At 41.5% G+C, this 10,362-nt stretch overlaps 1 protein-coding gene across 1 annotated transcript; it reads left to right on the top strand.

Moving 5' to 3' along the window:
• Window positions 1–1,288: 1,288 nt before the first annotated feature.
• tbxtb (T-box transcription factor Tb) lies at window positions 1,289–9,765 on the top strand (the record flags this gene model as incomplete). The annotated part of the gene is made up of 8 exons (XM_080448658.1): window positions 1,289–1,326; window positions 3,010–3,277; window positions 3,769–3,903; window positions 4,394–4,455; window positions 4,581–4,642; window positions 5,697–5,882; window positions 7,968–8,103; window positions 9,471–9,765. Exons 1-8 carry the CDS (start codon window positions 1,304–1,306, stop codon window positions 9,763–9,765), a joined length of 1,167 nt encoding a protein of 388 aa, XP_080304784.1. The 5' UTR covers window positions 1,289–1,303.
• Window positions 9,766–10,362: the final 597 nt, after the last annotated feature.

Below are 10,362 nucleotides of genomic sequence, written 5' to 3'. Positions count from 1 at the left end.
TACAAAGGTAAAGTTCCTACTCATTAAAGGTCCCATTTCACAAATTTTCTAATTTCTAGAGCATATAAAATGTACACAAATCCTTTGAAAATAGCAGATCTACAAGCTCACAACGAGTCACGACGCTTGTGAGCTTGTAGATCTGCTATTTTCAAATAGCCGATGCATAATGGTTTAAAGTGCTCATCATGTGACCTACGTTGCTTCTTTTATGGGCTTGTTTTGCTAGACCTGGTTGCTTGTTCCTTTCGCAAAACCTGGCAACACTATTAACTGCTGCTATATATCTGGAGACGAATCCCACTTGTCTCAGTATGTCATTGTTCTGTCAGATCTACACAACTACATTTGGACATTATTAGAGCAGATCTACACAACTACATTTGGACATTATAAGAGCCATTTGGAGGCAGATTGACTTTCTGACAAGGCCTGTGATCACTACGACATAAAGTCCTGGAGCTGTTGGACAGGATGGCCACAGGTAGGACTGTACACATTTAAGTTGACTTGACGATTAATTGTCACTCAAATAATTGCGATCAACGATTTAATTGTGTGTTTGGCCATTGAACATTGGAACATGTGAATACAAATTAAATTTCTGTTTGCCCTTTTTGGGCTTTCTATTCAAAAATTGCACAGGGCAGATATGACAAATAACTTAAATGTAGGCCTACAAATAAATGATTGACATATTTAATAATTCTATACATGTAAAAATAGCAAAAATAGCTGGAAGCAATGCATTGTAAGCTTGTAGATCTGCTATTTCTGCTATTTTTAATACATGTTGTAAGCTTGTAGATCTGCTATTTCTGCTATTTTTACATGTAAGCTTTGTAGATCTGCTATTTTTGCATGTTGTAAGCTTGTAGATCTGCTATTTCTGCTATTTTTACATGTTGTAAGCTTTGTAGATCTGCTATTTTTTGCATGTTGTAAGCTTGCAGATCTGCTATTTTCTGCTATTTGTATGTTTAGCTATGTCTGCCTTTTTTGTATTTGAAAAATGTTCAACATGGAAACGATTATGACCATTATGCAAAACAATATATATGGCGATTATCTCAAATAATTGCGATTAGACCATCATGTAATAATTGTGACAGGCCTACATATAGCCACAGGTGCCAGCGGATGTCCAGGGAAGACCTCCAGGGACCGGGTGGACCACCTCCTCAGCGCCGTGGAGAGGGGCCTGCAGGCCGGCAGCGAGAAGGGCGACCCCACGGAGAGAGAGCTCACAGTGTCCCTGGACGAACACGATCTGTGGCAGAAATTCAAGGAGCTCACTAATGAAATGATAGTTACTAAGAACGGCAGGTAATTGTTTGTGAATCTTTCTGTATTTTATTTCGATCTTAATAACTGTGGCTGATCATTGTCTTATAGAAGTCATGAAAACCCCCTCTTGTCACTCATATATTTAGGCCTATATTAGCTCCAATCGGAACCTCTGCCTCCGCTATAGCTCCGAGATGAGGTTTCACAGCGTAGGATGGCGGCAGATGACGAGACCGGCGAATATTGGCCATTTGGCCAATATTGTTGATTCTTACCCTTTTCCGCACATTGTATCCAAAAAGTAAAGATCGTCAACCCTGTTCTCAGATGTTTTACATTTTAGCGGTTAAGAACATTTAAGCGACGGGTTGAAAGAAGTGTTTAAATTGCTTATTTAGTCAGCCTGTGGCCAGTCAACCCCCGTTCGCATGCGCTGTACTGCTCCTGTTAAGATGCATTGGGAAAACATGGCACAAGCGGGCTAAAAAGGCAATTTAAACGCTTGTTTCAATCCGTCACTTAGATTTTCTTTACCGCTTTAGTGTCAAACATCTGAAAGCAGGGGGGATGACCTTTACGTTTTCGATGCGATGTGCGGAAAAAGGTAAGAATCAACAACATTGGCCAATATTCGCTGGTTTCGCACTCTGCCGGCACCCGACGCTGTGGAACCTCATGTCGGAGCTATATAGTGGAGGAAGAGAGGTTCCAAATGGGGCTACGGTACGGGCCTACACTGCAGTGTATGTGAGATTATCTGTTAGCTATAGGCCTATATCTTAAATCACCTGACTATAGGATTTTTAAAGGCCCGAGACCAGAGGTGGAAAAAGTACTAATATTTTTTTTACTTAAGTAAAAGTATCAATACTGCATTGTAGAAAAACTCTAGATTATAATACAAAACATGTTATTAACGAAATTCAGCAGCCCTAAAGCTTTGGCCAATTGAAAATAGCCATCTACAAGCTCAATGAATCTTGAAGCACACATTGTGAGCTTGTAGATCTGCTATTTTCAAAATATTGTATACATAAGATACCTTGTGAAATGGGACATTCTGCATAATGAGTAGGCTACTTTTACTTTTGGTACTTTGTGCATATTTTGATGCCAATACATTTGTACTTTCACGCAAGTAAAGTTTGATTACCTGACTTTTTCACAAGGTATCACATGTATACAATATTTTGAAAATAGCAGATCTACAAGCTCACCGTAAAAGTACAATATTTGCATCTGGAGATGTATAAGTAAAAGTACTGAACATTGGAAATTAAAAATACCTCAAAAGTGTACTTAAGTACTGTACTTGAGTACATGTACTTAGTTACTTTACACCACTGATCTTAAGTCACCTGACTATAGGATTTTTAATGGCCTGAGACACTATAGATGACCATGCAATAGACCATCATCAAAACACATTATCTAACATTTATTTTAATTTAACCCATTAATTTTAACCCATTTAACCCATTAAAGTGTGTCACTTTAGATTTCTTTGGCTATTCAAAAATAGCAGATATACAAGCTCATAGCACGGCACCGAGTGCCGCGCTATGAGCTTGTAGATCTGCTATCTTTGAAAAATCGTGAACAAATATTTTTTACATTATTTTCAAAAAAATGTTATAGGATTTAGATTTAAAAAAAAAAATCAGCCTCCGGTCTTAATGGGTTAAAATAAATATCCCCCCCCCCCATTCTTTCCCACCAAAGGCGCATGTTTCCCGTGCTGAAAGTGAACATATCTGGCCTGGACCCCAACGCCATGTACTCGGTCCTGTTGGACCTGGTGTCTGCGGACGTCAACCACCGGTGGAAGTATGTGAACGGTGAGTGGGTCCCCGGGGGGAAGCCGGAGCCCCAGACCCCCAGCTGTGTCTACATCCACCCGGACTCTCCTAACTTCGGAGCGCACTGGATGAAAGACCCCGTGTCCTTCAGCAAGGTCAAACTCACCAATAAACTCAACGGAGGAGGTCAGGTAAGAAGATTTTAATTTAAAACATTTTCTAAAAACATCAGTGTCTTTGGAACCAGTGGCGTAAAGTAACTAAATACATTTACTACATTAAGTACTGTACTTAAGTACAATTGTTTAGGTACTTTTACTTTACTGGAGTATTTCCAATTTCTTATACTTTTACTTCTCTACTCCACTACATCTCAGAGTCAAATATTGTACTTTTACTCCACTACAATTATTTGATAACTTTTAGTTACTAGTTACTTTGTAGATTTTGATTATTATTACAAAACATACATTACCCACTTCAGCCCTATTGGGCCATTTGAAAATAGCCGATCTACAAGCTCGTGAGCTTGTAGATCGGCAACTTTCCAATCACCTGTGTTAATTTAACTCTTGAGAGATACAAATGGATACATTAAAACCCAGGATCTACAGACTGCATATAAAGCATAATAGAGAACTGATCTTTTTTCTAACTGACGGTCGATTGGTTTTCATTTCAGATCATGTTAAACTCTTTGCACAAGTACGAGCCTCGTATCCATATTGTGCGGGTCGGGGGTCCGCGGAGAATGATAACCAGCCACTCTTTCCCAGAGACACAGTTTATTGCTGTAACAGCGTACCAGAACGAGGAGGTATATTATCCAACGAACATTCATTATCAGCCACTGGGTGTAACGTGACAGTGTATTAACCCTTTCAAACCGGGAAAGCATCTGTGTCTTTTTCGATTTTAACCACTTTAACTATTATTTTATACTTTGGCTATTCAAAAATAGCAGATCTACAAGCTCATGAGCTCAGATCTATGAGCTTGTGGATCTGCTATAAGAAAAAAAAAAAAAAAAATTCAAAGCAAACATTTTGAACTCAAATCTTTGCTTCTGGGGGTCCCTGGAACAAAATATTTTGAGATGGGGTCAAATGCATATAATTTTGTGGTCCTTGACATGAAAAAGTTTGAGCACCACTGATAGAAACATATAAATGCTATATAAATGCACCATTTATTTCAGAAAAGACATTTGTAGAATCGGCCTCAGGTGCGCAATTTACGCATAGCATTTGGCATACACGCCAATGTATAATAATTATTATGATGTTGTTTTCTTTCTTTGATTTTAGGTAACTGCTCTTAAAATCAAATATAACCCATTTGCAAAGGCCTTCCTTGATGCTAAAGAGAGGTAAGGCTGCTAGATTTGTGACATTTCACCACTTTGTTTCATAAGAATATGTTTTATTTGCTCTGAGATGGTTCAGTCTGCCAATGCTTATGTTGCAAAATTATTTCTCTTTCTTCACACAGCAGAAGTGATCACAAAGATATGATGGATGATTCCAATGAAAGTCAACAGTCATCGTATTCGCAATGTGAGTGCATTGATGAGCCATGTTTTAATTCACTGCATTTTTTAAAAACTAAAATGAAGTCATCTTCTTCAGTGGTAGACAGTAAGGAATGAAGTAGAGTTACTTGAGTATTTGTATTTGACTTTAGTTAGTAGTTGACTTTCAATCAGTATTTCCAAGACAAATATTGTACTTTTGACACTATTTCTAGGAAGGGAAAAAGTACATTATATTAAGCCCTATTTCAATATAGTGAAAATAGCATATCTACAAGCACACAACGCATCGCATATTTTCATTATTTATTATTTTTTTTGGAAAATGTATGAATTGTTTACCCAAGTCTTTTTAAAAGCATGTACTTTTGAATACTTAAGTATTTTTAACAGCACATACTCCAGTACAAATTTGACCACGCAACTTTCACTTGAGTAATATTTGACCAGAAGTATCTACATTCTTTACTCAAAGTGCTGGGGTTGAGTACTTTGTCCACCAACCAGTGACCAGTGTTGATTGATTGTTGATCTGCCCTTTGATTTAGTTGTAGTCATAGTCCTTTGAATGAAATTCCATTTAGTTCTAGTCATATTTTAGTCATCTGAAATGTTTTAGTTTTTGTCTAGTTTTAGCTGACTAAATATCATACGATTATAGTCGACTAAATCTACAGTTGATGTAGTTTAGCAATGTCGCAATGGCTGATTTTACACTTGGTTGCATGCTGAAAATAGCCGATCTACAAGCTCATAACGCGTCGCAGCGTGACGCGTTGTGAGCTTGTAGATCTGCTATTTTCCAGAGCGCAACACCCGAGCGCAACCAAACATAAATGACTTGTCTTTTAGTTCTACTGGATCTCTTCTCCACTAGTCCCTCACTAACATTTTAGTCTAGTTTGTATTTGTTGACGACATTGTCAATATATTTAGTCTTAGTTTTAGTCATCATAGCTTAGTTTTTATTTCGTTTTCGTCAGTGAAAAAAGGTAGTCGACGAACATTTTTCGTCATAGTTTTTAGTCGACGAAATCAACACTGCTGACCATGTTTCCTCTGATCTCTGGTGGAGCCAGTGAGTGGCTGGTTTCTCCCTGCAGGCTCAGGTCCCATCTGCCCTCCCTCTGCAAACCCTCACAGCCAGTATGGTGGTCCTCTGTCCCTCTCCTCATCGTCCCACGGCTGTGAACGTTACTCCACCCTGAGGAACCACCGGCCTGCACCATACACCAGCCCGTACCCCCACCGGACCAGCTCTCCCAGTGAGTGTACCCCTAACGCAGTGGTCCTCAACCCTTTCAGGCCGTAACCCCCCCCCCCCCCCCCCCAAATAATCATATCTGAGAAGGACTTGGAATTGTCCTCGCAACGCCTCGCAACGCTTTTATAACTTTTTTAGGCATTAAAAAGGTTACTGAAATTGTCACTTGACTGTCATCTGGGGACCCCCCCCCCCAAAAATCATGTGGGGACCCCCCTGGGAGTCCCAACCCACAGGTTGAGAACCACTGCTCCACCGCAGTGGTTCTCATTTCGAGGCCCCCCAGTTTGATACGTACCGACCCACAGAACCCCCATGTGATGCCATTTATTATCTGTAGGACCCTACATTGTAGAATCCTCAGTGTCAATTTAACTAAAGAGTGCGCAAACAACACCCCCGGGTTAAGGGTCCATTTGATTCCTAATTGACTGATACCCCCAGTGAGTGTCCCCCCGTCCCCCCCTTACAACTGACAAAAGCTGAGACCACCACACACGTAGATAAATTCATGTTTAAAAGTTTGCGCTACCTTCACACAGACCAGGCCTCAGCCCTAGTCTCGCGTGGCCAGACTGTTGACTCCCACAATTTTCAAATGTCTCCGGTCATACAGTCTGGGACTCGGAAGCTCTGATCATGATTAAAATATAAAGCGGAAGTGAAGCCTCCTCCCCACTTCCGTTTTGTCTTTAAAGTCGCGCAAATGTATCCTAATATAAATCTAAATCATCTAAGTGTATATAGCTTGCTGCTTAGGAGAAATGGAAATCAAAAAATAAAATGTAAAGATATTTTAAAATATATTTTCGTGACCGGAAATGCCAGCTTCCGTTACTCGGATTTCGGGAGGTGTAGTTCCAGACTCTATATAGCATTCGGAGATTGTGGAATAGTTGTCTGGCTACGCGAGACTACCTCAGCCCCCCCCCCTGTGATCTTTGCCCCCCCCAGACCTCAGGTTACTGCTCTACCGTAACCTTTATGCACCCAGGAATTACACCTCTTTCCTCCCTGGCCATTAACTAGAAACTCAAACAAATGAGGCTGACTGGGAAATGTCTTGCATTCCTCTGGCCTTTGTGTGTGAGTGGGCTCCCACAGCTGTAAACAGCATGGGCTTCTCTATTAGCAGAGAATGGGGCTGCAGCAATTTACACTCAACACCTTCACTTATTATCGCTGTGTGAGATGGTTCATGTCTGAGAAATATACGTGGACAGTACCTGTGACAGTGCAGTGAAAAGAGCAGGCTTCACTATGAGAAATATACATGTACAGTACCCGAGACAGTGCAGTGAAAAGAGCAGGCTTCACTATGCCATGGACATGTCATCATATTCAGATTCATTGAAAACTTGATTGGAACCAGCAGTGACTCTTGTTAATACATACAGTAGAAATCACACTGTTGGTCAGTAGATAACTACATGTCCCAGTAGCTTGTGGGTAGCTTCAGAATGATGCTGCTTTTTAAGATGTTTTTTTTTGGCTGTGTAGCTTGACAAAAGCTACATCACTACATTTTCAGTGGCACATCAACTTAAAATAGCAAAACAGATGAGTTTTGAGTGCAGTGTGTCCATCGTCAAAGAGAGGATTCTCTATCCATTTGTAGCGTTTATTTTACAAATTTTCACACTAATATCATAACATGCGCCACACCTACCATCAGCTCCCAGTACTCACAAGTCTCTTTGCCATGCTACTCATATGCAGAGTGCCTGGATCTAACCAAGAAAGTTGTAATTCAATGGCGAGAGCTCTACCGACTGAGCTACCTGGACACTATTACTGTCTGTTACTGATTTTAAAGTAGCTTTAGCCCAACACTGGCTATTCCTGTTTCACAGTCAAATCCAGAGTGTTAATTTACCTCGGAAAGTGTAAAAACGTACACTCCAGTTTTGAATGCAATGAAAATGAATGGCAATGAATGCAATGGTTCTGCTAATTTCTATTTTATCTCAGATTCTAATCAGAGACTAATTTGACCTGAGACACCATCAGAAAGCTATTAGTTCCCTGGTAAAAAAAAAAATTGGGTTAGCTAAGTCATGGCGTTTCTTTTTTCTTTACATTACAGCTGGTTATTCAGACAACTCCTCAGCCTGTCTCTCCATGTTCTCCAGCCATGATAACTGGTCCAGCCTGCAGATGTCATCTCATTCTAACATGATGCCCACCATGGCCCACACCGCCACCTCTACTAACAACTCTAGGTTTGTGGAACATCCCTAAACACCCTTCTATGTGTTCCCCGAACAATGGGTCGGGCTAATTTTCTCGGGTTGCATAATCGTTTTTTTTGTGTTACTCACGACTCGTGATTGAATAGTCTGGGTTTTTGACACTTTTTCCTCATTGGCTGGCTTCTCAGCCAATGAGGGCTTACCATTACACACACACACGGCACACGAGAGAGACAGAGACAGAGACACGGCAGAGCACAGCGGTGTCAGATTTCACTTTCACGCACGAACGAACGCACACACGCACGCACGCACGCACGCACGCACGCACGCACGCACGCACGCACGCACGCACGCACGCACGCAGACACAAAGACAGACACATACACAAAGACAGACACATACACAAAGACAGACACAGATGCACTCATTTTCTTTATATTGGTAGCCACCCTGTAAATAATCTCTCAAGAACAGATTTAGAGCTACGCTACTGAATCTGTCGAGAACTCCGCTCAGAACGTGTCGTGTACGCATTAGCTTACAAGTGGGCGTGCCTTCAGACCAGGAAGCAGGCCGCGCTTTACCCAATCAAATGTAGTGGGCGGGATTTACTGTCTGTGCGCTCCCTTCCCAATCAATCCCACTGAAAACAAGCCGAAACTCACTTAACAATAGCGTCCTTGAAGCAGACAAAACCACGGAAAGATATTCACATTTTAACTTGCTCTTTCATCATAGAAACAAGTGGGCTTATAACCAAAACGATCCATGTTCTCTGGGAGAAGTGGTGTTAGTGTTCCGTGTAGAAATATTGTTAGTGGGAATGAAAACATAAGCGCACCACCGGAAGTGGAGCGCTGAGGGCAGACCAAAACCCCGGTTTCCTTGCGCACGGGTGCTGCATTGAGCTCGGCCCAGAGCGTGTGAAGTGGGCGGTGTGGTCACAGTGGTCATCACAGTGATGGAAGTTCACTTAAAGAAAAGTAATATTGTGGACCAACCATTGTACACCCCTAACTTAAAAAAACCCATAAATGTGTTTTTTTTAAGTGCATAGTCCTATTTATAGGGCTATGCACATGTGTCATGTTTCACTAGCCAATCACAGTCCTGAATTGACTGTGATTGGCCAATCACGGTGCAGGGTTAGGGGGGTACACTGGTGGACAATCACAGCGCAGGGTTGGGGGGGTGCAAATCCCAAACCTCACATATAGGGGCGGTTTCACCGCCCCAAAACAGCAGAGGGCGCTGTTTTTGTCTTGTTTATTGTTTGTTTGTTTGTTTTTTACTTTCCATGTTCCAAGTTTGGAAACCCCTGCTGTATTCTAAGCTTGAGTCACTCTGTTGCATTCTGAAAGGTCTCATGTTCTGTCTGTCCATTGTGTTTACAGTCAGTACTCCAGCCTGTGGTCTGTGAGCAGTAACCCGTCTCTGAGCCCGGCGTCCCATCAGGCCGGGGGGGGGATGAGCGGCAGCCTGAGCTCACAGTTCCTGCGGGGGTCCAGCAGCCATTATTCCGGTCTCTCTCACCCAGCAGCGGCCCCCTCCTCCTCCTCCTCTGGGTCCCCGCTGTATGACGGCAGCGCGGCCACGGAGGTGCATCATGACACTGCCCAGTATGACACCTCCTCTCCACACGGACGCCTAGCATCGGCCTGGACGCCAGTCACCCCTCCCTCTCTCTGATGGAGGCATCTCTCTGCTCATGTGTGTGTGTGGTGGCTTTTCAGAGAGAGGTGTGACATCGTTGCATTTTGGTTTCTAGTGGTGGGAAAAAACATTTCAGTGAACAAACAATTTTGTTCATGTTCACGGCAATGATTCGTTCAAATGATTCGTTCAAATGATTCGTTCAAATGATTCGTTCAAATGATTCGTTCAAATGATTCGTTCAAATGATTCGTTCAAATGATTCGTTCAAATGATTCGTTCAAATGATTCGTTCAAATGATTCGTTCAAATGATTCGTTCAAATGATTCGTTCAAATGATTCGTTCAAATGATTCGTTCAAATGATTCGTTCAAATGATTCGTTCAAATGATTCGTTCAAATGATTCGTTCAAATGATTCGTTCAAATGATTTGTTCGTGTCTAGTGAAAAACAACTCAACCGCACCGCTGTCTGATTAAGATTTCAACATAACATCTTTTGATTTTTGAAAACCAAAAATCAAGTTTCTGAATCTGCTTATATTAAGCATAACTGAAGGACATAGCAGTGTGCAAAAAGGTGTACAATTGACATACAGTATGTTCATAGAATGTAAGTGTAAATATGAATG

This window comes from Gymnoscopelus braueri (assembly GCF_963280865.1).
Source record: "Gymnoscopelus braueri genome assembly, chromosome: 14".
In the NCBI taxonomy this organism is placed as follows: Eukaryota; Metazoa; Chordata; class Actinopteri; order Myctophiformes; family Myctophidae; genus Gymnoscopelus; species Gymnoscopelus braueri.
Note: the sequence above shows the minus strand (reverse complement) of the source record. Positions and strands in the feature narration are given on the sequence as shown.